The sequence below is a fragment of the Lates calcarifer genome, linkage group LG18 (assembly GCF_001640805.2).
Source record: "Lates calcarifer isolate ASB-BC8 linkage group LG18, TLL_Latcal_v3, whole genome shotgun sequence".
Classification (NCBI taxonomy): Eukaryota; Metazoa; Chordata; class Actinopteri; family Centropomidae; genus Lates; species Lates calcarifer.
Genome location: NC_066850.1, coordinates 13,586,594 through 13,612,560, shown reverse-complemented (window position 1 = coordinate 13,612,560; position 25,967 = coordinate 13,586,594). Strand labels below are relative to the sequence as shown.

General features: G+C 39.5%; 2 protein-coding genes across 3 annotated transcripts in view; both read left to right on the top strand.

Annotated features, from left to right (window-relative positions):
• LOC108901344 (leucine-rich repeat-containing G-protein coupled receptor 5) overlaps positions 1-4,995 on the top strand; it is a 33,447-nt gene extending 28,452 nt beyond the window's left edge. The window contains exons 16-20 of the mRNA XM_018702812.2: positions 145-314; positions 915-998; positions 1,189-1,441; positions 1,602-1,753; positions 1,841-4,995. Of these exons, the coding sequence (XP_018558328.1) occupies positions 145-314; positions 915-998; positions 1,189-1,441; positions 1,602-1,753; positions 1,841-2,565 (1,384 nt within the window). The 3' untranslated portion in view covers positions 2,566-4,995. The remainder of the gene's footprint in view (positions 1-144; positions 315-914; positions 999-1,188; positions 1,442-1,601; positions 1,754-1,840) is intronic.
• A 2,556-nt stretch (positions 4,996-7,551) lies between these two features.
• On the top strand, positions 7,552-24,064 carry LOC108901345 (myelin regulatory factor like). Of its 2 annotated transcripts, XM_018702815.2 has the most exons (26): positions 7,552-7,629; positions 8,160-8,245; positions 10,486-10,575; positions 12,715-12,854; positions 13,448-13,541; positions 14,178-14,239; positions 14,341-14,776; positions 15,201-15,416; positions 15,541-15,736; positions 15,994-16,070; positions 16,293-16,403; positions 16,479-16,569; positions 16,660-16,860; positions 17,103-17,211; positions 17,303-17,412; positions 17,959-18,104; positions 18,786-18,947; positions 19,031-19,099; positions 19,627-19,673; positions 20,101-20,262; positions 20,451-20,498; positions 20,840-20,924; positions 21,232-21,306; positions 21,532-21,643; positions 22,751-22,822; positions 23,153-24,064. In XM_018702815.2, the coding sequence occupies exons 4-26, from the start codon at positions 12,782-12,784 to the stop codon at positions 23,243-23,245; spliced, it is 2,847 nt and encodes a 948-aa protein (XP_018558331.1). In that variant the 5' UTR covers positions 7,552-7,629; positions 8,160-8,245; positions 10,486-10,575; positions 12,715-12,781; the 3' UTR covers positions 23,246-24,064. The 2 variants fall into 2 exon arrangements, with proteins under 2 accessions (XP_018558331.1, XP_018558329.1); XM_018702813.2 differs by lacking the exons at positions 7,552-7,629; positions 8,160-8,245 and having other exon boundaries at positions 10,315-10,575; positions 12,712-12,854.
• The last annotated feature ends 1,903 nt before the right edge of the window (positions 24,065-25,967 follow it).

The following is a 25,967-nucleotide window of genomic DNA, read 5'->3' as shown; positions in this document are numbered from 1 at the left end:
AATAAAAAGCCACCCTCTTGATAAATCTCTAAATTACACCAGTCATCCAAACACTGCCGGTGTGATTTAGTGAATTTCCATTTAACTTCTAAGTTTTGAGTAGGTGTGTTCTCTGTGTGTGCGTGTGTGTGTGTGTGTGTTCAGGGTGATGGAGCTTCCTTACGCCTTCCAGTGTTGCGCCTTTGTCTCCTGTGAGAGGAGAGGTGGAGGAGGAGGTGGAGGTGGAGGTGGAGGAGGAGGGGGAGGTTTGTCCTGGGAGAGAGAGGAAGCAGCAGACTTTACCAGGAGTGATGCCTCCGTCCTCTCCAGCCAAGGTGACACCAAACATCATGTTACCATGTCAGACTTTTGGTAACCAAAACACGTCCATGCTAACGAGGTAGCCGCTCATTTAGGAACGAGCTCTGCAATTTGTCTCAGCTAGTTCTTCTTCTGTTTGGAGCTTCCTAGTTCTGTCTCACCTTCACTCACCATGCTGTTATTCACATTTCTGCCTGCATCCATGTGGTGGTGTATAAAGCAGGGTACACACTACAGGAGTTCAGACTCTGGTTGTTGGTGGTCAGTCTGTTAGTGTGTGGTGTGCCGTGTTGGTCTTCTCTCTGCACACCACACACTATAAGAACAAAACTGTGAAATCTGTCATTATCTGTCTTCATGTGTGTGGTCTCTACATCGAGTAAGATTTTCAAAACTCTTTTAGTGTGTCAGAAGTAAGATTGGAAAAAATACTGCTGTTAACAGTGTATTTGGCAACACCATGAAATAAACAAGCACAATATGGAATGATAGATGTTTTTATTTTGTCATTCAATATATATTGTCATATTTCACAGCCTTAGGCCCCAGGGACTGTGAACTAATATCCATTCAAAGACTCATGTGCTACTATCACTTCTACTGTGTCTCTACAGTGGATCAGGACTGGGAGGATTTCCTGATGGAGTTTGAGGATGAACCAAAACCTCACCACTCAGTCCACTGCAGCCCTGCACCAGGTAACACACACATTAGCAATTAAAACAGTTGGATTTAGGAATCAAATTTCATTTTTTTTATTGAGTTTTAGGACTTTAGATCAAGAGAATTTGTTGACTGTTTATCAATAGAGGAAGGTTCCATATTAATAAATGAATTTACCAAAGATTTATTTACTGATTGTAAAGGAAATTGATGTTTTTCCGGCAGGACCATTTCGTCCTTGCCTCCATCTGCTCGGCAGCTGGTTGATCCGTGGAGGGGTGTGGCTCATTGCAGTGCTCTCATTGGTCAGCAACAGCCTCGTTGTGCTGTCAATCTTCTTTTCCCCCATGGCCACCGCCGCCTCAGTCACGCCCCCCAAGCTGCTGATTGGTCTGCTGGCCCTGGTGAATGGCCTGATGGGAGTGTGGAGCGGCTGGCTGGCGGCAGTGGATGCCTGGACGTTTGGGAGCTTCTGGAGGTAGGAAAGCAAATCAGAGACACCAGGGTTGTGGGGGACTGTAGGAGTACTGGGAACTCATGAGGAATTCTACAAGTGAAAACTTAGAGACTTTAGAGAATGCTGGGTTTTGTAGGAAGTTCTTGGAAGTTCTTCATCTGTTTGTGTTTATGTGCTGCAGGTACGGGGCAAAGTGGGAGAGCAGCTTCCTGTGTCGACTCAGCGGCTTCCTGTGTGTTTTTGCATCGCAGACCAGCCTCTTCCTGCTCACTGTCGCAGCTCTGGAGCGATGCCTGGCTGCCGCACAACGCTACAAAACTGAGGAGCACAGCGGTGAGAAGTGTGGTGAAAAACGGTGACTCCTCACTGACAGTGATTTGGAAAAGTATACAATTCCTGATTTCTGTCTTCTCTCCTCAGGTCGCTCCTCGTCCCAGCTCTCCATCTGTCTGTCCATACTTCTTTGCTTCCTGTTGGGTTTGGGCGTTACGCTGCCCCCCCTGGTAGCCGGACACAGTAGCACATCCCTCTGTTTGCCGCTGCCTTCCTCCTCCTCCTCCTCCTCCTCCCTGGTCTTCTCCGTCTCTCTGGTGCTCCTCGACTCGCTGTGCTTCCTCCTCATGACGCTCGCCTACACTCGCCTCTATTGTCGGGCCAACAAAGCTCCACCCGCCTCAGAGGAGGAGACGGCACTGACTCGACATGTCGCCTGGCTGCTCTTCTCCGACTGCCTCCTCTACCTCCCTGTGGCCTTCCTCTCCTTCTCCTCCCTGCTGCGTCTCCCCACCGCTGGGCCAGAGGCAGCAAAGGGGGTGCTGCTGCTCGTGGCACCGCTGCCAGCCTGCGTCAACCCTCTGCTCTACCTCCTCTTCAACCCACTTGCCAGGGAGGAACTGGCAGTGATGGTCAAACGTACCTGTGGGGCTGTGGTGGTGCCAAGACTACACAGAGGAGGAGGAGGAGGAAGGTCGATGCCTGTAAGCATGGATTCAACGTACGACGAAGACGCAGAGAAACAGTCATGTGACTCGACTCAGGCACTGGTAGCAGTCGGAGGCACTAAGGAGGAGGAGGAGGACGAGGAGAGAGGAAGGATAAAGACAGAGACACAACATTCAGTGGCGTTTGTCGTTCCACGTCACTAGACTGACACACAACACAAAAACACACATACAAACACACAAGGTTTGAATCTCTCACCTGCAAAAGGCCAAATATACCTGACAAACTCTTAGAGACACACCTTAAATCATGACTTATATGCATTCTTTGGTGTCTTTTGTCCCAGCTGGCCACCGTACACTCCCTCAAATGATGCCCAATCAACTCAAAGCAGTGCTTCTCTGCCTACTGGGTTGGTCGGCTGAAAAATGCTTGAGACAGCTCAACCTCTCTACACCCAAATTCAAATTCATATATAAAATTTGTCCTGATGGTGGAAAAGTTGTGGAGGTTCATAAAAATGTAGGAGGGGGGGGTTACCACTCTGTGCCCAGGGGCCCATTTCCTCCTGAATCCATCCATGGTTTCAGGCAAATGTCTCTCATATTTAGCTCCATGGCTTTTAAAGCCCGGAGTGGATAAATCGCAGTATGTTGTTTGTTCTGCAGCCTGTAGGGGGCTCTTGTAGGACTTTGGCAGGTGAGACAAACACCTGACTTTAGGACACCACAAAAACACACACACACACACACACACAGTTACAGATACACATACACATGTAGACTGATATGACTGTGGCAGCAAATGCAGCAGAGGATGGTGAAAGAAAACAAGAGACATGACAGCACATGAAGATGCTCAACATGAACACATCAGTTCATGACTCCATCTCTCTCTCTTTTTCTCTTATTGCTGTCTATGTCTCTCTACCATCTTTTTTGTTGCAACTTTTACATAAAAAAAGTTGTGGATAAAAATGAGTGAAGAAAAACTTCAATCCTGGACTTCAAAACCTGGGTCACATACGAAAGGACAAACACACACACGAGTATGAATTCAACAGCTTTTATTTTGAAATATAACATGATTTACAGCATTGTGTCACCAAACGTCCAACAAATGTTTGAGCAAATGCTGTTGACCATTTTCTTTGTGTGTGTGTGTGTGTGTGTGTCCACAGCTAATGTGCTTTTGCGAGTGTGTGTGAAAACTGCAGCATCTGTGTGAGTTTTGCCACAGAGTCAGTCCCCAAACTAAAAACAGGAACCAGAATACAAACAGGATTAAAGACCAATTTTCACAGCACGAGCTTAGAGTTTTCACAATAAAATAACTGCCCCGAGTTCAGACTGTACCCACTTCACCAGTGTTAGTGGTGACATTTCTAAAGGATAAAGCTTTTATATATCAATTTTTTTTATTGTCCACAAACCCCAAGAAAAAACCAAAACCAGCCATGTCTCAGTTTGTCTCTCAACACTTTCTGTCTGTGGCTCTCAGCTCTGAACCTATCATTTCCTACTGAAAACATAAATCTGGTTCGGAAATAAAAACTTTTCAACCTGTCAACCTTTTTCAAATGGAAATTGGAAATACATTATATAAATTAGAAAAAAACACATTTAAAGCTTCTAAAAAAATATTCATATAAAATCAAGGTCAGATCATCAGTCAAATGTCTGCTCTTCTGTCAAAGTCAAAACATTTGGTTTAAAACTAATTTACTTACTTACTGTGAGTGCATGTATGTATGTATGTATGTATGACATGTTTATGCATATTGTTGTAAATACAGGCTACTGTGACAATCTCATGTTCCTATTATGTTAGACTGTGAGAAATATCTTTGCTGTTTATAATGTTTGTGTGTACAGTTTGATAATGATGCCGCCCAGAGAGGTTTGCAACAATGTTTGCAAATGTTTTTGTTACAAACTGTAAAATTTAAAAGTTTTACTGCATAAGTCTGAGGATTTTACTAAACTGATAACACTTTATTGTGAAACTCACAACCTGCATGAGCTTTGACACAAACCCAAATCACCCCCCCAAAAATAGCTTAACTAAAGCTCCACTTACTATCTTTCAGCTGGATCTCACAGTCTTCACCGTCAGTGGGTGGAGTTTGCTCACTAACACATGACCAAATATTCTGTGGGAACCTCCACACTGAACTGTCTGCATGATGCTTCCATCCAGGATGTGAGATTCAGTTGAAAGCTCCATGAAAAAGTCAATAAGTGGCCCTTTTTTGTCCAGTGTGGTTTGGAGAAAAAAATAACAAACTTGTGTGTTTATATCTGTAAAAGCAAATTTACCGTGTTGTGGTTTTAAATTGTATCAAAGTTATCAAATTGTTTAGCAAATTGTGGGGAGTGGAGTCTTAATTACAGGCTCCGCCCACATTTGTAGCCATGGCAACAAGGAAAAAAAAGCATTGACTGTTTGAATGTCTGCAGCACTTAAAAAATCTTTTAAATAAAATACGTTCATAAGCTTTGTTAAGAAATGTCATCTGTCTATCTGTTGTAAACTTTTGTAAATCATCTGTTTTGTGTTTTGAATTATTTTAGTTTGTAAAATCCAGAATGGAGTTTTAGTTTGTATCGCATATAAAACAACAGCGTGGCTGTAACGGCTCTGAGTGTCTGTCTTTCATTTTATATTCATATATATGTGTGTGTGTATACTTTAACCCAAAAAACACATAGGCATGGTGACAGTACTTATTTCCCCTGAGTAGTGTCTACGGGTTTTACTATGGAGGCACTCCAACAACCTGGGAGGAAGGGTTATGAAGACTAAGAGACAACTCAGCAACATTCAGAGGTCAGAGGTCAGGGGACATTGTCCAGACAAACTTTCAGTATACAATCAAAAGGGACAAAGCCAGTCACCACCTCACCACAGTGACAGTGTGTGTTATGATTCATCCATATCATCATCCATCAATCAGTCAGAGACTGAATCCACAACACTGCTGTGACTCATTCTGGCTAAAAAAAGGTTTGAATTTAAACAATTACACAATGATCCACAGCAGCATTGTGAGCTGAGCGGTTTCTATTGTCGACGACTGAGTCATGAGCTCATCGTTCCACATCATCAGACACTGAAACAGTGTCTGAGGATTTAAAAGGCAAAGGTACAGACAGTTTCTAAGCATCATCAATAAGTGAGAGCATTCTGACCTCTTTTTAAGCTACAGTAGTTTCAATTTAATGAGTCAGGTAATTTATTTATTCACATGAAGGTTTTGTTGAGTTTTAAACAACTGTTATTTTGTGGGAGTTAGATAACTCCACTAGAAAACAAATGCCCTGCAAATGAGTAAACATCAGTCTACTGTAGCAGGAGTTCGCGTGCCTAGGTGTTAAAGGAATGGTTTGACGTTTTGGGAAATATGCTTATATTCTTTCTAGCAGAGAGTCAGATTGTAAATATGAAGCTATAGAGAGCAGCTAGTTAGCTTAGCTTAGCATAAGGTCTGGAAACAGCTAGCCTGGCACAAAATCCACCACCAGTCCCTCCAGAAAACCACAACTAACAAACAAATTAAAAAGTCTTAATGAATGAGCTTCAGAGGCATTAGTAGGTGGATTATGTTAAACCAAAAGTACTAGCATATTTTGGGTTTCTCAAAAAAGGATGAGAGCTTATCCAGGTTTCTGAAGTCGGGATATGATGTTTATATGCACAAACACAAAAAACGAGGTACATGTAAAGCCGAGATATACATGTCCATGAAGACTTTTACAGGATGTGTCCTTTCACATTCTGACTAATTACTGTTGCTGGAGGTGACGACTCACCTGTGCAGACACTGATCAGAAACCAGCTCCAGGTGCTGCAGAGTTGTGGTTTCTGTCTCCAGAAGTTCACTGTGATGAAGAGTTCTTGTTGTTTCTTCAGCATGAAAAACTTGCTCCTCAGTGACAGCTGAGTTATTCACATTATTCACTCACAGATCATGACGCACTGTTGATATTTATTCTCGGTGGTTTTTACTTTTTGTAACTGTAGCTGGCGCCCAGAGGAACAAAACCGACGTGAGGTGAGTCATAGTGACTTTATTCTAAAACAATCGCACAATTACCCAGAACAAACCACAAAGAACAGGAGCTCTGACTCACTGTTCACTTATGTGGGGGTGAATTTATTTAATGTTAATTATCTTCAGTGAAATGTACGATCACTGACGTTCATATGAACCAAGAGAGGATAAAGGTCTTCATCCTTCTTTCTCTGCCACTGCTGAAAATTTTGTTAGTTTAATTTGATCTTAAATCACTTAAGTAATACAGCCAATATTTTCTGACAAATTTACCTTTCACTATATATGAAAAAATTAAATATAGATTAATAATCCAACTAGTGATGTATTTTGTTAAATTTTGTGTTTAATTAAGTAAATTTTTAACCCATTAGAATTATTTCAACTTCATGTGGAAACATTTTCAGAGTCAGAGGAGTTCAGAGAGTTGATGGCCAGAGATCAACAAGCTCAGAGTTTAAAGTTAAATGATGCTGAAAGACAAAACTTAACAAAGCAATGTGGCTTCTATAAAGCTTCTATAAAGCTGGCACAGCGACGCTGTTGTTGCTGTAATCTAGGATCCAGGTCACTGATAAAACACTCAACAGTGATAAGAATGACAATGGAGTGTGTTTGTGCGCGCGCGTGTGTGATGGCGATAAGATAATAATGGACAGAAGAGTTATTATGAAATTGAAATAAATTTTATGCTTCTCTGACAGAAGTTGCTGCCGCCCTACTGAACATTTAGGCTCTCAGAGGTCAGAGGTCACAGAGACGTCACAAAAGATGGAAGCTGCAAATATTCAGACTGTTGTCAGCAGTAAAACTGCAGCTTTGTGTGTTCATTTATATGCTTACATAGAAAAAACAGAGACCTGAACCTGGTCCTTTCAGACCCAAAACAGAGACCAACAAACGCTGAATCATTTCAGGAGTTGGAACTGGACAGATTTGGAAAAGAAATCTACATTTTATTTATAAATTTGGAGCTCGGCCAATCATAAAGAACCCTCATAACTTCTGGATCATGTCACAAGCATAAAACAGGTACTCGTTTCAACAAGCGCGTGAGTATGTCGCCCTAAAACTAGGGCCTGCTTCACTGCTTTTGAGTCGGTGGGTGGAGTGAACTATCTTGTTATAACAACATCTTTACTGAACACGGCTGCTCCTGGATTACGTCAACAAACCGGACAGGTTAAACTGAATCTACCGGAGTGTGACAGAGGTAACTAGACACCTTTACTAGCGGACTGTTTGTAGGTCAGTGTCATTCATCCTCAGACATCTTCTAACCGGCAGCTCCTGTGCGGTGCTGCTCCGTGAAATAGTTACTGTCCATCATCATGGCGGCAAAGTGAGTGAATTAGCTAGCTATAGATACCTAGCTAGGAATGAACAAGGATGTATTATAAAAATCTGTATTATAAGAAACTATCTAAGAGATGGAATAACACATCTATAAGATGTATTTAAAGTTACCTAGCTTCCTTGCTAGCTAACATTAATTTCTAGTTAGCTATCTAATTACATCCTATCTGCCAGCTAGGATGGATGCTAATTAGCTACACAATTAGCTTACATTAATCCCATATGTCCATCCAGACCGATCAACTTCCTACGAAAGTTAAATGCATTTTTGTCAATTCTGTTTGTGTTTAGGGTTGAAGGTATGTTTATTTTTATTTTCACTGCATGATTATCCAAGATGAGGCAGGTAACACTAACATATAAATGTTAATTGTTTACTTTTCTCAGTGACACAGACAAGATACAGGACAAGATGAGGATACTGAGGGCAAAGAAATGAAGAGAGGGTGATGAGGATGAGAGAGGAAGAGCAGGTAAATAACACTGTAAATCACATTTGTCATTTATTAAAAGGACTAAAACCTATGTTTTTGTTTTCCTGACATGTGACTCTCTAGCCAGGACTGAAAATATACTGAGGTATCAGAAATGTTCCAATTATTTAGTTACTTGTTCAATTATATTTTCTGCAGGTTTTATTCAAATGGAGCAGATGCTTTAAGAAATTAATCTGGAAATGAGCAACAGCTTTATAAGCCGACTCACTAAAATAACTCTTTTCTTATAATTTGTACCAGATTCCAAAAAACTTCCTAAAACACTGTTAGTAGTTTTATAGGCTTGTAAAATGAAGCATTACTGCTCAATTTCCCACATAAAAATCTTCAAGCTGGTTCAAAGCTAACTGCACTCTGCCAAGAATTAAATTCTGAGAAATGTTAGGTTTATTTATTATTGTTTTGGAGTGAGTAGGAGGTCAGCGTTGGTGATTGGGTCAACAAGGCTACATCAGACCATTTGGTATTTTGTCCCTAACTAACAGCCAAAGTTGGTTTCTTTTGAGCATGGCCATAATATTTCTCTGACTTAAACCAAGTAGTTTTTGTGCCCAAATCTAACCAAAATTTAAGCATAGCAGTGTCAGAAAATTGTGATGTGAATCATTCTTGTAATTGTTTTAGAGGAAATGACAGCGCCAAAGTAGTAAAATGTTCATGAGTCATTTTGTTCAAGTGGTTGTAATGGATATTTTATAACAAATCAAATGACAAACGATAAGATGATGTGGAAGGGATGACCCTACAGAGAGTTATCTGAATCTGCAGCTTGGCTTTTTGCAGCTTTATAGTGAGCTTCAGGTCATTGTTACCATGGTGGTTCACTCTCACCGCTCTCATAGCGTTGTTTTCAGAGAAACAACTGTAAAAAAGCCAGACAGACACAGTCAGAGAGCAGCTGGTGAACATAGTGAAGAGCCAGATATTTCCCTCAGGAAGTGGTGGAGACCAAAGCAGAGCTGTAACAGACTGTAACTCTGATCATGTTGCCCTGTAACAGCTGGATGTAAAAATAAGGAACTGTTTGCAAGCAAGTTAATCATAAAAAAGCCTAGAAATTGAGCCCTGAGAAACAAAACTGTAGGAACTGTTGGCAAATCAGAAACTTAACTTTCCCTCCTTTATATTTGTTAACTGCTTGTATGTTTAGACACTGTGTGAGTCATCCATTCGGCCCCCAAATCGTTCAAAAGGGCCAGTTGGGGACATGTTGGTTGAACAGAGGATAGGACTCTTGTCCTGTAGCACCATCTACTGGACAAACAGAAATTCACTAATTGTGAATTCTTTGATCTTACGTGATATTGTTGATCCATAAAAGATGCATTTTTTACAAACCAAGTTATTATTGGATTAGAAAGATTTTCCTTAACTTGTTTTAATGATGTTCAAGCTAATTTTTTCTGTATTTGGCAGCAACAAGTTTCTACTATTCAAGTCAATGAAGCAAACCAAACTGAAGCCTGTACCACCACCTGCTGGCTGAGGACTGAACTAAAAGACCAGAGTGCTTCCTTACTGCAGTTGTAATTGCAGTTTACAGCATTATAAATCAATGCTATAGCTATAGCAAATCAAATTCAGTTGTAAGATTTTATGATTTGCTGAAAGAGTAGCACCCTACTAAGTCATCACATTTTGCAGATACGACAGCTTGTAAACACTTTTTTGTAGCAGCTAAGAGTCTCCCTGTTCTTGATTGATACATTTTCAGCAGACTTGCACAGGACTTCAAGTTCTGGGATGGTTTTAGGCCGCCCTGCACATACAGCAGGTTTTAAGATGACATGTGCATCCAGGATTCACTGATTTCTAGTGGAATCTATTCCTTCTTGGCCTGTACTGTTTAAAGTTAGTATTGGGTTAGTGTCAGGTTTAGAGGCTGGGGGATGTATTGTATCTGTAAAAACATGCACATGTGTGTGTGTACACTTCCAATAAAATGACTGCCTGGTTTATGGCTTCATCCCACACACACACAGACAGGTGTGTTATATGCCTGCGTCAGGTGTGTGAATGTCTTTTACCTTTTCCTGTTCAAAGCTCAAAGTCCAGCTGACAGATAGAGACGATCCGCAGACGCCACAAACAACAAGAAGAAGGAAATTAATCTAAAAGGAAATAATTCTCTCAGCTGAAACCGTTTAAAACAAAGAGGAACATTGGAGAAACATTTGGCGAAACTCTAATATCTGACTCTAAATCCTCCTTTACAGATGGATTGTACCTGAGGACGAACTGATCACATAAATCACACAGATCACTGCTGATCGACTGACCGGTGGCCATCTTGGAGAGACACACAGGTGTGTTGAGCAAATATGTCGAGCAGGCCCGAGCTGCTGTTTCTGCACAAATCAGATCCTGAATGACAGAAACAAAGAGTTAATTTTATCAGACATGTTTTAGTTTAAGTATTTCCAGATGAATTGTGAAGAAAGTACAAAGTAAATCTGGATTTAAAAACAGCAAAACTTCATTCAAAATTCTTACTTTAAAATATAAAAAAATCTGAATCATTTTTGCTTTTTTCAAAATAAAACAAAGACAAAGTGAATGCGCTTCATGGGTGATGGGTGATAAATGTGTTAATGAGCATCCCAATTATCTACATGTAGAGCTCAAATTGTTATTGTAAGTCACCCTCAATAATATTTATATAATTAATATATAAATGTGCTGTAGATTACGTGTCACAGTAGGTGCAGGTGTAAATAGTAAAAGTCTAATTTTCATTTTCAGGCTTTAAAACTTACAAACTGAGATATTGTGGCTTGATGAGCTCATGAATGAACTGCTGAGACTCCACTCAACCCATTAAAAAATAAAAGAAACAAAACTAGCATGTTGTGTAGAGACAACAGTTGCTTCATAAAGTGATAGACGTTCTCTGATGGGAGCAGAATAATAATTCATCTTGAGGGGAATCTGCCAATATTATGTCCTGCAGGAAAAACCTTTACAATACAGCAGCTTTAAAACCTGTTAAATTTAAATGAAACCATAAGACACTGACAGAAAATGGATGTTTGATGGAGCTCCAAACTGCAGACTTGTTCCTCTCTTTGAAAAATGTATTAATTGACCATAATAAAAAATTAACCATAAAAAAATCAATGAAGGTAATGTTTTATTCGGCTTCTCCACAGATTCTTGAGCCAGATGTTCCTTTAAATTTACTGTTGAAGATGGAAAAAAACGTTTTTCCCCTCTCTGTATCAAACATATTTCTGTAGCTGCTGCTTCAGGCTCATTGTTTTAAAGCTTCAAACCACCATCAAATGGAAATATTCTACATGTCATCTGCATCATTTTACACACATTTTCCCAAAGTTTACCTTAATAAATCTGGGATGTGACCCTGGTTTTAAATTACTTAGAGAAAATGCAACATATCAGCTTACATTCTATGAATTTGTTTATTTCTTGTCAATTGTAATTTCTTAATGATTTTACAGTAAGTTTGTTGTACTTTGCAGTTTCATACTTGTTAGCAGAAATGCATGCAAATACATGCAAACACATGCATTTCATAGCAGTTGATGACTTCTAGATTCATTAAAACATAATTTGAAGTAGGAAATATTTTTCTGGGTTATGAATTAAGCCTCTTTATTACACGTGGTCAGAGGTTTTAACCTTGAACTCTGCATTAGTATCAGATTTGACGTATTTCAGCATCATAAACCTGTTTTCTTTTTCCATGTCACCTACAATCCCAACACACATCTGTGGGAGAATTTAAAGAAAACAGGTCTGTTACACAAACATATACATAATATTGTAGAGAGAATTTGTGAATTTTCTCTTTTTTTTATTGTTTTATGTCAATTTCCTGTTCAGTCATCAGAGTTTGTTCTAACACCTTTCTGCTGTTTTGGGCCTGATTTTCCAAATCTCTATTTAATGCTTAATAATTTTTCATGCAAACATCACAGACTTGCGCTTTATGGCTTTAATTACAGAGGACACTTAGATCATACCGTACTATTATATGTGTGAGCATAAAATACTAAAATATAATAACTGATCTTGCAGTGAACCTATAACAATATGAACTATGAAAACAATATTCACTATGAAAAACTTTTACATTTCCTTGTTCCCATGCTTCTACAAGGCCTTTTGTTTTATCTTGCAATGAGTAAGCAGTGTACTAGGCTGCTTTTGTGCAAAACACTAAATTGCTTTCCAATAATAGAATAATATAAGTTGCTGATCATTTTGAGACATGTATTTGTATGATTCAGTGCTATTTTTATGGCCAACAAGCTTCTTGTTTCACGTGTAAATAAATTGTTAAAGCATCCACACACCAGTCAGCGCTGCAGAAATCCTTCTACGTACATGTTATTTAAATAATGTTTTAATCAAAGAGTCTTCAAAGTTCTCTATATTTATTAATAATTCATTTACTTTTGTGTCTGTTCCCACCGCTCCAGCAGCTGCTCCAGCCGGGACCTCTCCTGATCTCTCCCTGCTCCCCAGCCTCGGTGTCCTCTGCTGGGCAACATGGAGCCTGGAGTCAGTCGGTTGCCGCTCCAGGTCCTGGGAGAGAATGAGGCGCTGCAGCAGTTCTTCAGTGGTGAGCTGTTACATGTCATCAGTGTCTTCACATCCTGTCACCAGCTTAATTTAAAGATTTCATTACAGATATAAGATACCTTTTCACGATGTGATTTGAGCTTTAAAATCTGAGAGGTTCAGGATGAAGAAACTTGAAATCTGGTTTTATTTTGAAAAGCCTGCATTGGCAAAAGTTCCAGGAGAATTTTGAGAGTTTCTTAAAGTGGTTCAAGGTGTTCTCAAGGATGTTTTGGAAGATTTCAGTGAAATTAAAGAGATTTCTGGAGGTGAGGTCTTTTAAATAGGTTTAAATAGGTTTCAAGAATCCCTAAGAAGGTTTGAGTTGTCCTTCAGGAGGTCACAGGAGACTTTAGAGGGGGTTCAAGTTGTCCTTGAAGTGGTCTTTGAGGTAGTCTCACAGGTTCTAGAGGATGACACATTGATTTGTGACGCAGCTCCAGGCGTCCTTAAGGTGGAACGAGTGGTCCTTGAGGAGTATTTTTCTCATGTCCTGGTGAAAATAATGAACACTTTCTAAAGCCACTTGTATCCTGTGAACATTGTCAATATAATTACCAGATTCAAATTAAGCATTTTAAAATGTGTGTGCAGGTCAGGATGTGAGTGGCATGTTGGACAGCTCTGTTGCCGTGGATACGAGCATCCTGGAGCAGTATCTCAGCAATGACATGGATCCAAACAGCTTGTAAGATCCTCAGTCTCACACACACCCTTACCCTGTTATATTAATTTAATTCAAAATCCAATCCAAAGATTGTTGCAGGAGCTCAACCAGGAGTAGAATTAAATTTGTTTTACAGCATTAAAAGTAATTAGAGTACATAATGAAAGTACTAGTAGGAGAGGTAGAAAGAGCAGTAGCAGAGTTAAGGAAACTTTACTCTGTTATCTTCATTCCTGGACACACATACAGTTATATAACCCACATAAAAACAGTATTGACCTAGTTGGTTATCAGCTGGAATGAAGGTTGTAAATACAGGGCACAAAAAGCTCCCTGTGAGATCCTAATATAAAACATACATTATTAACGTTAAATCACATTCTCCATCATAAACAATCACTGTTTACTTTAGAGAACCAACACAGACTATTGAAATCACAAGAAAAACAAAATCTCTTTCAAAACAGTAGAAAGATAATTAAAGAAATCAAAACATGAAACAGATTTGTAGGAAAAGTCTGTTGCGTATGGCTCAATGGTGCAGGAAGATTTACTGTTGTTCCCATAATTTGAATTCTCATAATTCAATCAAAGGTTAATTAGAATTAATCCAATGTCTCTTGTCCATGCTTCATATCTTTTGGCTTTTTTTCCCAGCATGCTCCCTGAGTCTCCGCCTGACTCGAGCTCAGAGGCCTGTTCACCAGCACAGATACCTGGTACTGTCCACTTCTTCAACCACAGAGTTTTGATTAAATAGGATTATCGTTTTTGCTTGCTGCCATTGTCCACTGATAAACTGTACTTTTGTAACTGGCAGATTTCCATTACGAGCAGCCCTATTGGTCCAACCAGCCGCCCAACCAGGAGGCGTTCCAACCCACGACTCAGTCCACAGCTTCTTCATCCTGTCGCTTCAAGGATCGAGGCTCCGCCCCCGGCCACTCTGACCTGTTGACCCATGATCAGCTCCGCAGTTTGGGCCTCACTAACACTCACATCAAATCTGGGACACCACCCATCCCTCCTGCTGCACCTGCCCCATTCCACCAGCACACACACCACTCACCTGAGCACAGACATTACCTGAGTCCAGAGAGATGCTCGCAGGTTTACACCCCACCCACACCCCCCTCTCCGCCCCTACCTCCCCTGAACAGCTATATTCCACCCCATGCTGGTCCAAGCATGATCCCGCATTTAACCACGCCCCCTTCAACCTGTTTGGAAGGCTCCACGCCCACGCAACACACCTGGTAAGTAGACCTCTGACTTTTAGTCTTTACTAAGTCACTATTTCATACTTTCTACATGTAAAAAGCATCAAAACTGAAGTCAGAATCAAATAAGACTAAGCTGGGAGGATTGAATTAAATAATTTGTTGTTTAGCTGCAAGAACTTGTGGGTCATTCAACACTTAAATTAATCTCATAAAGGCATTTAATGAGAGGAACAAGATTTCCATTGTCATCATACTGGTAAATACAGCACTGTGTCATGAGCATAAATATCTAAATTGTTATTATATTTGAAAATAATGTCCCAAAGAGGAACAATGTAAACAGTAGTGGATCTACAGTTGATCCCTGTGGCAAGTAATATGTCCAAAATCATTTTGTAGATGAGCAAAGTTTGCGTGGTTTTAATTTGTTCTACACACACGTCTTGTTGTGCTTCAGCTCCCCACAAACTAAAAAAAGGAGAAGATCCGAGTGTGAGGAACCATCGGCAGGAATCGAAGCCTCCTGCAGTGATGGTGATGCGACTTGTGGTGTCAGTGGAGGGAACAGCACAGGTGGTGGTGGACCAAATATGGGATCCTACCAGCTTCTGACCTGGGAACATTTTAGGCCAGGACAGTGGAGCACTTTGTATGACAGCAACTACCAGACACTGTGAGTAAAGAGACCAGCTGAATCATTGTTTTTATTTTAAATATGTATATCGGAATGACAAGTGTTGGACAGACCAACTGATGCCATGATCTCAGCAAGAATGGATGTTGTCCTTCATTTCCAGGTCTCCTCCAGCCTACCATGTCGACACAGATAAAGGCTTCAACTACTCTGCAGCTGATGAGGCCTTCATTTGCCAAAAGAAGAACCACTTTCAGGTCACCATTCACATTGGTGTGGCCGCAGAGCCACAATACGTCAGAACACCCAGTGGGACACAGGAGGTGGACCACTTCCAAATAAAAGTGTTTGGGTTCAAGGTGCGTACAGGATTCTAAAACCTGTCTACATTCAGTGAGTGACCACAAAATCAAACTATTCTCAACTAAATACAGAATTAAATGATAAGGTCCAAATCATCTGTGCATCCAGTGCAGAGGTAGGTCCAGGACATATTTAACCAAGCTTAGCATAAGTAGTAGATGCAGTGGGAAATTACTAGCCTAGCACCAGGTGTTCAGTTGTTCATTTGTGTTGATACCTTTGTCCTCTTCCTTTATACTTATACTACATACAGCTGGAAGCTCCAAGTCAACAGGTGACCATTGAACAGTCTCAGCCCGACCGCAGCAAAAGGCCTTTCCACCCCGTCAGGTAGGTAACAGATGAAGAGCCCCTGCATGCACCCACAACTTCAAAGAGCATGTTCTGCTTTGTCAAATGATCTCATTGTTGCCCCCTTGTAGCCAATGGGAGAAAACCACTGGTTGGTTTGTGAATTCACTTGCACCCTGTCCCTTTTAGTTACTTTTACCCAGTCACAGTTGCAAATATTCAAAAAAACAAACAATGATTTCATAATTTCTGAACATCCAGGGTCAGCCTGCCTGGTGGAAAGATCACCAAGGTAACGCTCGGCCGGCTGCACTTCAGCGAGACGACAGTCAATAACATGAGGAAGAAAGGCAAACCCAACCCTGACCAGAGGTATGTGAGTGTATAGATGAATTAACTGCAGATAGAGAGAAGCTACATGCTGACTGTATCTGTGTCTATGCGCAGGTATTTCCAGTTGGTGGTTGGTCTGTACGCTGCAGTGGGAGAGGACACCTTCCTCCTGACAGCTCTGGTGTCAGAGAGAATCATCGTCAGGGTAACAACACCAGTAAACTATAAATGAATGTCAGTGACCCTCGTATCAAACATAAATCTTTTGAGTTTAAGAGTTGTCTTCCTCCTCCAGGCTTCTAATCCTGGTCAGTTTGAGACAGACGGGGATGCCCTGTGGCAGCGGGGGGCAGTGCAGGACGCGGTGGTCTGTCAGGGACGGGTGGGCATCAACACCGACTCCCCTGATGAGGCGTTGGTCGTCTGCGGTAATGCCAAGGTAATGGGCACCATTATGCAGCCATCTGACTGCCGCATCAAAGAAAACATACAAGAGGTAAGACAACTAAATAGTAATTATATTATATTATTTAGATACTTAAATTATGAGAAAACAATATTTATCCTAGAAATTCACAGAACCAACAATTCTGCATTCATCAAGTGCTGCTGTATATTAAATATTGTTTAATTTAAAGCCCTTGAGTGCTTGTATCATAAGTTGTTGCATTTTTGGTTTGCTGACTCTGCACTTTGTTGACAAATTACCAAAAATCTCCTCATCCGTTTGTTTGTCAGGTCGACTCTGAGCAGCAGCTGAAGAGAATCACTCAGATGAGATTAGTTGAGTTTGATTATAAACCAGAGTTTGCCTCCACCATGGGAATGGACCACACCCACCAGACAGGTAATAGGCCACATTAATACAGTGTTATTAAAATACTGGAACTGTAATGTATCTGTTATTTTATTGATGATATGATATGATGATATTTTAGGTGTAATAGCTCAGGAGGTAAAGGAGCTGCTGCCGTCAGCGGTGAGGGAAGTCGGAGACGTCACCTGTTCTGATGGAGAGAGGATTCAGAATTTTCTCATGGTGGACAAGGTACTCTTGTTTCTCTTTTCCTGCCTCCAGACTGTTTTGTTTATGTCTGTTAGTTAATGTTGTCCAAATTTGTGACATTTGAGAATTAACTTCGAAGGACAGCAGATTTTTTTTAGAGCTATCTAAAACCAAAGCCCATTATCTTATCACCATCAGTCTAACGCTCTGCTAGTTAACCAAAAGCTGGTTAACTTTCTCCAGCTGAAAACTAATGATTGTTTTCTGACTGACACAGAAACATTCTCTTTCTTTCTCTCTCAATTGTAAACAACTAAATCAGAGCACCACATCTTAACAAAGATAAAATTTTATTAGGTAGCACTGAAGAACTACTACGAGTCCAACCTGATGGGGTTCGATGTGGAATGTGAATGTGAAGGACATCTTCCCTGTAAAGGAGCTGCTCTGTTGGAGCAGGACAGAATCTCACTGGAAACTCAAATAAAATTGTTCTTTGTAAAGTTAACAAGGAATTTGTGTAGAATCTTTATTTCCTCTAATGGCCTTCTCATCCTCCTCCTCCTTTTCTTCCTCCTCTTTCTCCAGGAGCAGATTTTCATGGAGAACATTGGGGCGGTGCAGCAGCTGTCAAAGCTCACCGACAACCTGGAGACTCGAATCCAAGACCTGGAGGTTTGGAACCGCCGACTGGCTAAACTGAAGAGCCTGACGGGCAGCCTGCGCTCCACAGGGTATCATCTGTTATTAGAGAGATAGATAAACATAACTGTAGCATCATATCTCTAAAAAACATAACAAGACAACATTAGAAGACATGTATCCAAATAAAACAAGTAAAATAATAATTAAAAAACACAAACAAACAGTAAAAATGCCAGAACTGTACAGAATACAGCACCATGGAAAAGTACTGATGAGAAGTGTGTGTACGGGTGTGTGTGTGTTGCATAATAGCGGCATCATTGTGTTATCAGTGAATCAGCGCAAATCACAGTTCAAGGACAGCCAAGGCTCAGAAGGCTACTGTGTGTGAATGAAGAGCAGCAGTGCATTGTCTCTGTTGAGGCTATGTAGTGACCTAAATAGCAGTCACACTCAGAGTTTAACAAAGTGGTCAACGGCTGAGCTGTAGTTTTACCTGTGGCTTGCTGAAAGGTACTGTGGGAAATGTAGGCAGTGACTGAGTGAAGCAGAAGTCCACAAGGCAGGCTGAAGAACAATTGGTTCACTTCTTTACCAAACAACAGCTGAACTGTGCTCAAGGTCACTCACTGATAAATCACTGGTTAAAGCTCCTACAAAATAGTTTAAATTGTCAATATTTTTGATTTAGGAAACAAACAAGAAAATTCCACTGGATCCACAAAGCGGTTTCAAAAGAAAAGCTCTAATTCCTGCATTTTTTGCAACAGGATACCCAGGAAACACAGCAATGTGTCAATGATGCCGAATACTGACGCGTGTAAGACTGAGAAAGTTCAGAACAAGGGTGGGAGTCAGAAATACAGCCACTGTCTGCAGAATAAAGTCTTCCACATCAGCGTCTTCACCCTGCTGGCCACCATGGCTCTCTGGTGAGGCATGATACCACTTTCTGTTTTTAATACAGAGAAATTACATGTCCAATTTACGATTAATTTAATTTATGTATTTTTAGCTCCATCTCTATCATCACTCTGTACCTGCTATATTTTGGGAATAACGTAGACCTCACTCCCAACAACAGGTAAACAACCAAGCCTTTTTATTGTTACAGGAAATCACCAAACAACACACCATCACCTTAACTTGTCTCTAAACACAATGCTAACACCCAGTAATTCTGCAAATACGCAATAACTTCCTAGTGACACCAGACAGTTGCCTAGCAACCACTCAGTAAGGTATCATACATGTTATCTTAACATTCTAGCAACCACTGTTAGTTGTGTGCATGGCAACCATCTAGTGACACCTTACCATTCGTATTCCTGCTAGAGCCACTGCTGTTGCCTGGCAACCACATAGTAAGACCCCACAATTTGAAGTCCGTAACAATCTACAGTTGCCTGGCAACCACCTGGTAACACTATAGGATCCTTAGCAACCATATAGTAACAAGACTGTAAACCAATTGTTCCATTCTGGAATTTTAATTGTGCACTTTTTATCAAAATATTTGTTCGATTAGCTGCCAACAGGTCGTCCAATCACCACAGATTAATTACAACAATACCTGCATTGTTGTGCTGATTGTTGTTTTTCCTCTGTTAGTAATGGCAGTGTGGTTCCCATGCAGACCACAGCGTGGACCAGCACAGGTAAACTACAGCCCCATACACCTGACTGTGTTTACATTGAGATGGTTACACAGAGGATGTAAGGAAATACCATTCCCTTCATGTTTGGTTTCCTATTTACCCAGATGATCAGGATAATCCAGAGTCCAAAGTTAATATCAGATTACCACTGACCATGTAAAAATAGCTACTGATTAATGAATGAATTGATTGAATGATTCATTCATATGAATGATGATAACGTGTTCACCTTGTAAATATGGGTCTTGCAGTGATGTAGTATTACAAGAAACGAATCACTAAAATTACTTAAATACTGAGATTAATGTATATTAGCAGCAATGCAAGTCATAAAGCCTAAGTCAGTTAATTGATTCAATATAATAAAGTCAATATTTGTTTAAAAGGCAAATTTTCTATGATGGTAACTCCCACTTCCCTCTTCCAGTCCCACCCACTAGCTCACCTGGCCTCTGGCCCCCAGATGTGGACTTCTGTGACCTGTTGTACTGTGATGAGGTGTACTGTTGCCCCTCACCAGCAGAGGGCGGCACTAAATTCAACATCGCCACCCCTGAACCAGCTGGAGCAGAAAAATCTGATTTGACAGGTAATGACAGGCCAGTGGTTGTTGATATTAATACACAGATATTAACAGAAATGCAGAAACAAACACAGTCAGGGCTACTCACTCACTGGTTGAATATGACTGCCTTTATTTACAGCACTGACTGGACAATGTTATGCTGATTTCTGGTTTTATGTTTGATGTTTTGTTTTTGTTTTTTTGCTCTGCAGAAAAAAGAAGAGAAAAACTTTATCACAAGCTGAAAAGTGCTAAAGACTGTAAGTGTCTGTCCACTTTCCACATCATTAAAACAAAACAATCATATCCAAAGACACAATGACTTTTTCGACAGCTGTGGATATAACTTGACAGTTTAACCTTGTGGCATCAGCTCCTCTAGCCAACAGATGGAGAATACGTCAGACTTTTCTGAATTTTTCTTTGAGAATGGATGAAGCAACATTGTTTGAAGTTGTTTTGTGTCTCCCTTGAGTTTCTTAATGGTCATTTTGAGCCTCTTTGTGGTCACTTTGCACCATTAGAATGTCACGAAAAGCACCAACAACAGGACAAAATTTCCACTTGTGCTCATTAATTTCTATCATTCACTCTCTATCAGGGACAAACACCACCATCCAGTCTTTCAGGATCAAAGAGAACCAGCAGGTGATCGACAGCAGATACTGTCTAAGAGGTGAATGTGGGTAAGTAAAGAAAAATACACCATAATAACCATATTACTGGTATGATACAAGGGTTGAAGTCTTTTTTACTACTGCAGTATTTAGAACAGTAATGTAATAGCACTGTAGTGTAAAGACTGTGTCTGATAACACACTGCTTTGCGGAAATCAGCATTGTAGGTGTTTGGATTTGATTTGACTCACTTACACATAAAAGATAAAATGGTGATTAAATGTCTTAATTTTCCTCTTAATCAATAAAGAGCTTGTACGAATGTGATCGGCCATGATTATTGCAGGATTTATGATGTCTTTGTTTGTCCTTCAGGCCAGGTAGATACGTCTACAGAGTTCCCATCAGCCAGTTTGTCCCAGTCAACATGAGAGTTACACTAATCATGAAGTAAGTACTGACTGACTGTAAAAATCTAACTACTAACTGGTCTAAAACAACCCCTTCAAATAACAGACTTGGTTTCAAGTGTAAGAATACACACTGGCATTCAGGTAACACAGCAGTCATGAAATGCTAATAGCGGCTAGTGGCTAACAATGAACTGTTCCAACTGTAAAATAAGAGTAAAATATAAGAGTTTATAAAAATGTTCCCATGTTTATTTGTGTGTAGCTCTACAGAACTGCTGGTCGTCCATCTGTGTGATTTTGATGAGTCAGCGGCCTGTTCTGCTCTGCTGGATATTAACACTGTCACAGGGAGCAGATACCCACCAAACACACAGGTAATTATAATGGATCAACATGACCATTTGTTTTTGTATCAAATAACTTTATTAATTTTATCCTGTATTAAATTCAGAGTAGAAACACAGTGCAACACATAGTTCTGAATGTGAACACATCCAAAACATCTAATATACTCTTACAGATGAACAAAAGTAAATCTGCCAAACCATTATTTCAAACCTGGACGCTTTCCATAAAAACACTTTTGTAATTTATTTGTCAAGAATTTATAGCAGTAAATTGAGCATCAACATGCTTAGATCAACTTGAAGTATAAATAAAGGTAATTTGGGGTTTTGAACATCTGTGGCTCAGCAGGAGCTTGATGGACATTAAAAAATAAATCTAATTGACATTAGTGTTGTAGCTGCTTTTATATCTGTATGTTTGTGTTGGTTTGAGAGTCACTGAGGTTCCAGACCACTAACTCAGTTACCATTACAGTTAATAATGCAGGAAGAGTGGGGGGAAACACTAATGAATAATGGATGTGTGGCAGGGTTTCCCTCACATCGGGACGACAACATGCTAATCACAGCTACGCTCACACTAATCCGGGACACAAACACTAGTCACACAGTGACCCACATGTTAACTGACCATACAGGACACAGGATGAATAATATCAGAGACAAAACACATATGTAATTGGTATTTTAAGGCCAATTTTATTGCTCTGTTTTCCATTTCTGCTTAAAGTACAGATTGTATTCTTATTTCAGAGGGACAGAGCTGCCCAGGGAGCAAAAACAATCCATCATTAAAAGTCAGTTCTGACATGTTGTTTTTATTGGAAATTAAATCCCTGTAATAAGCCATCTGTGCAGCCAAATATTATTGAAACCCTCAGAACTTTGTTTTTTAAATTTGGTGAAGTAAAACATTCCGAATGTTTCCAATTGACTGAATGTTTTGAACACTTAACTCAGTGTATAAATCCTACTGTAAAACTCAAATGAAGAGCTGGGGCAAGCAGATACAGAATATAAATGTCAGACAGAGTGAAATGAGAAGGTTTTTTTTTTTTTTTTACCTTAAAGGAGAAAGAAAAGTGGAAGACTGTGTTAAGTTAGACCTGATTGTGTTTTTGTCCATTTCTGCAGGGGGAACATGAATGGCCTCTCCATGTGGCTCGGCTTTATCACAGCTCGTATCACTTCCGCTCCACAGTGGCTGTAAGAATCTATTAACAGTTTTTTCTTCTTCCTGGCCTTTATATTTATGACTTGGCACCTTCCCTGCTTACCATTCTCACAAATCATATACAGAGCTCTAAGATTTTTACGACAGTCTTTAAGGATAAGTCTGGTGATACTTCATATTTTTTGTAATTTCAACAAATCCTGAGAAAAGCTCAAAACCAACAAAATATTAGTCATTATTAACATTATCTCATGCATGGAAACTACTGAAAACATGACTGAGTAGATCTAAAGACATTTATTTTGTTATTATTTATTTTCATTCAGTCTTTATTTAATATAAGTTTACATGTGTTTCTCCAGGGTCAAGCAAACTGCAGTACTGACCATCACTACGGGGGGGCACGCTTCACTGACTACATTTTCCACTTCTACAGACACTGCACAAACTCGTAGACGCACATTTAAATAAATAAAAAATATTACATTTTAATTTATTAAATATTTTCTTTATTCTCAGAAAGATGATAATCAGAGAAATGAAGGCAGACTCATCACTTCTGTTTTTTTGTTTTTGTAAACAATACGTTTTTTATTGTGATGTAAATCACTGTTGCTGACATACTCTCCTGCATCATCGCAAAAATTGTCAGCAGTAGACATTCAGCTCAGATCAGATAGACATTATTTCCTTTTATGTTCTTCAATTTATCATTACTGTCTTATCTTTCCTGCTTCATTAGATATTGTTCAGCTAATAGAGACAGTAGAGCAACAGAGCGACTTCATGATGGAGACTAAACTGATTAAAAGATTAGGTCAAAGCTTCTCTCTTATAATTCACCATGTTCAGCCAGTCAATCGCAATCACAAATTGATTTTCAGCACATTGAAATTTAGTAAATTATGTACAGAAATCAAACACTGATTTTATTTCCCTCAATAAAGATTAATGTAATTAATTTGAAAGTTTTACTAGCCTTTAGTTAGTCATTACGATGTTTGTAGAGTTTTTCTGTAAAGGACTTATTGTATCTCATGCTTATGGAACAGGATTATGTCTATGTGAGAGATTACTATCTGAAATCCAAGAAAACTACATCAGATTCTCATAATTTCACTCAAATTTTACTTAAATTTAAGACGCTAAGAGAATTCAATCAGAGACTGTTTTAGAAGCTCAGCTTTTCTTCTCAGAACCAAAATAAATTGCAGAATGTATAAAAACACAATGTATGTATGTTTTACAAATATACATTAAAGCTTTAAAGATGGTAGCAGTAATTAAAGAGCACAATATAAAAACAGGACTGCTATAAACAGCAGCAGTAACAACAGTGGACTGCCTGAAGCTGAATGTTAAAGTTACTTTAAATGGACAGAATCCTGACTGCTTTATGTCAATTAAAAGCTAATATCCAGTGAATTAATGAAATGTTTTTAAATTGCGTCAAATCTTTGTGACACATTTTTTTGACACCAACATTTTACATAGTGTTAGGCACCAGCTCACCTTGGAGGAAGAGCTGGACCCACAGATTTGACTGACTAAAGATATTTGTGTTTTTTGTTGTTATTGTTGTTTGTGTGTTTGGTTTGACAGCATAAAAAACTAAGACCTCTAGCTAGACAACTTAGCCCCTTTCTGTTTTACAGTCACCACGATGGAGCTGCTTTTATCTGCCATAACTAACATAAACAGTATGGTAATTAATTTTTACTTTAATTTCAACTCTATGTTAAAAGGACAGTATTACAACAAATAACACATGTTGACCATGAACCACTTGGAGACATTTATGTATCATGTTGATAAAAATGTAATTCACTCAGCATCACATGTACTACACAACATATTTTCCTCTGAGGATAAGTCGTATGTGAACATAATCTTTAGGAGCTGGTTTGTTTTTTTTAACATGTGAACTCCTTCAGCTGACACAAACACACTGATGACTAATTCAGGTGGAGGAGGTGCAGCAGAAACACCAAACTAATTAGGTGTCTGAGACAAACGGCTCAGCTGCAGAGAGGAAGGTAAAGTTGCAGGAGGGAAACAACACACACAAACAGACAGAGCAGGGAGACAGACATGGACCTTCAGCTCAACGTAAGTATCTGTTTTCTTCGGTGGATAGAAACGTCTGACTGCTTACTTTTTCATTCTAAGACTTTTACTTATTTAATAATTTCTTCATTAATCACTAAAAGAATCATTAGAATTAGCTTAAAAACTGACTTTATATTACTGAATGAAGATCTTTTTTTCCCAATTTCTTGATGCTTTATGTGCGTTTATTAAGAAGTTGAATAAGAGTTGTTGCCAGTTTCAACTTTGAAATCCCTGAAAATTTGTAAATTTGAAAAAACCTTCTGTATTTAAAAATTTGTCCTCTTAAGAAAGTCTGTGAAAGGAAGAACTCTGATTTTTTAATAAGTGTTTATATATATTTTAGCCACAGTCCTACTCTTCATTTTTGGAGAATATCTAGCAGGATGGAGAGACGGTACGTTCAAAGAGAACCAGTGGAAAAGCCCTTGTTAAATGAATTACACTTGTATTCAATCTAAGTCCCTGAAAGCTGAAGCTTCTCCTCTGGTCCTGGGTTAATGTTTTCTCGGTCATTTCAAGCTTCAGCTTTACCCCAAGATAAGGTTGGTGTTGAACAGAGGATAAAGTACAAACCAGGAAACATCATTTTGAGTTTAAACTTTAGCTATTGAAGAATTTCCTTGGTCTCAGTCTGTTCAGTTGAGTGATGGGAATATTTTTAACTTTATGGGCTGTAATGAACATCAGAGTCTATGGGGGGCACTGGAGGAGCTTTACATTGTTTGTCTTGGTTTATATACATTTAGTAAGTAAGAATGTTTTATATTTGGACCTTTATGGATCTCTGATATAAATTGTTAATCCACACTAAACAAAAACCAGGTGTAACGTTGCTGAGTAGAGACAGGTAACTAATCTCTACTCAGTTGTCAGTTGTTTCAGTGTGTGTGTGTGTGTGTGTGTGTGTGTGTGTGTGTGGTCTCGCCTGTCAGCCCAGAGACTGACTGACAGATGTCTTCTGTCACCACGGTAACTGTCAGTAAGGGAAACAGTCCCTCTCCTCCTTCTCACAGCTTCCGTCCTGTCCTCTGAGAACATGTAATTAACTGATACTGATATCCTCTG

What these genes read in the sequence shown, in the direction of transcription:
- LOC108901345 (XM_018702815.2), top strand. Translation starts at nt 12,782, where the DNA reads ATGGAGCCTGGAGTCAGTCGGTTGCCGCTCCAGGTCCTGGGAGAGAAT. An exon ending in TTCACCAGCACAGATACCTG is followed by an intron (nt 14,240 to 14,340) that starts GTACTGTCCACT and finishes TGTAACTGGCAG; the next exon opens with ATTTCCATTACGAGCAGCCC. An exon ending in AAACCCAACCCTGACCAGAG is followed by an intron (nt 16,404 to 16,478) that starts GTATGTGAGTGT and finishes GTCTATGCGCAG; the next exon opens with GTATTTCCAGTTGGTGGTTG.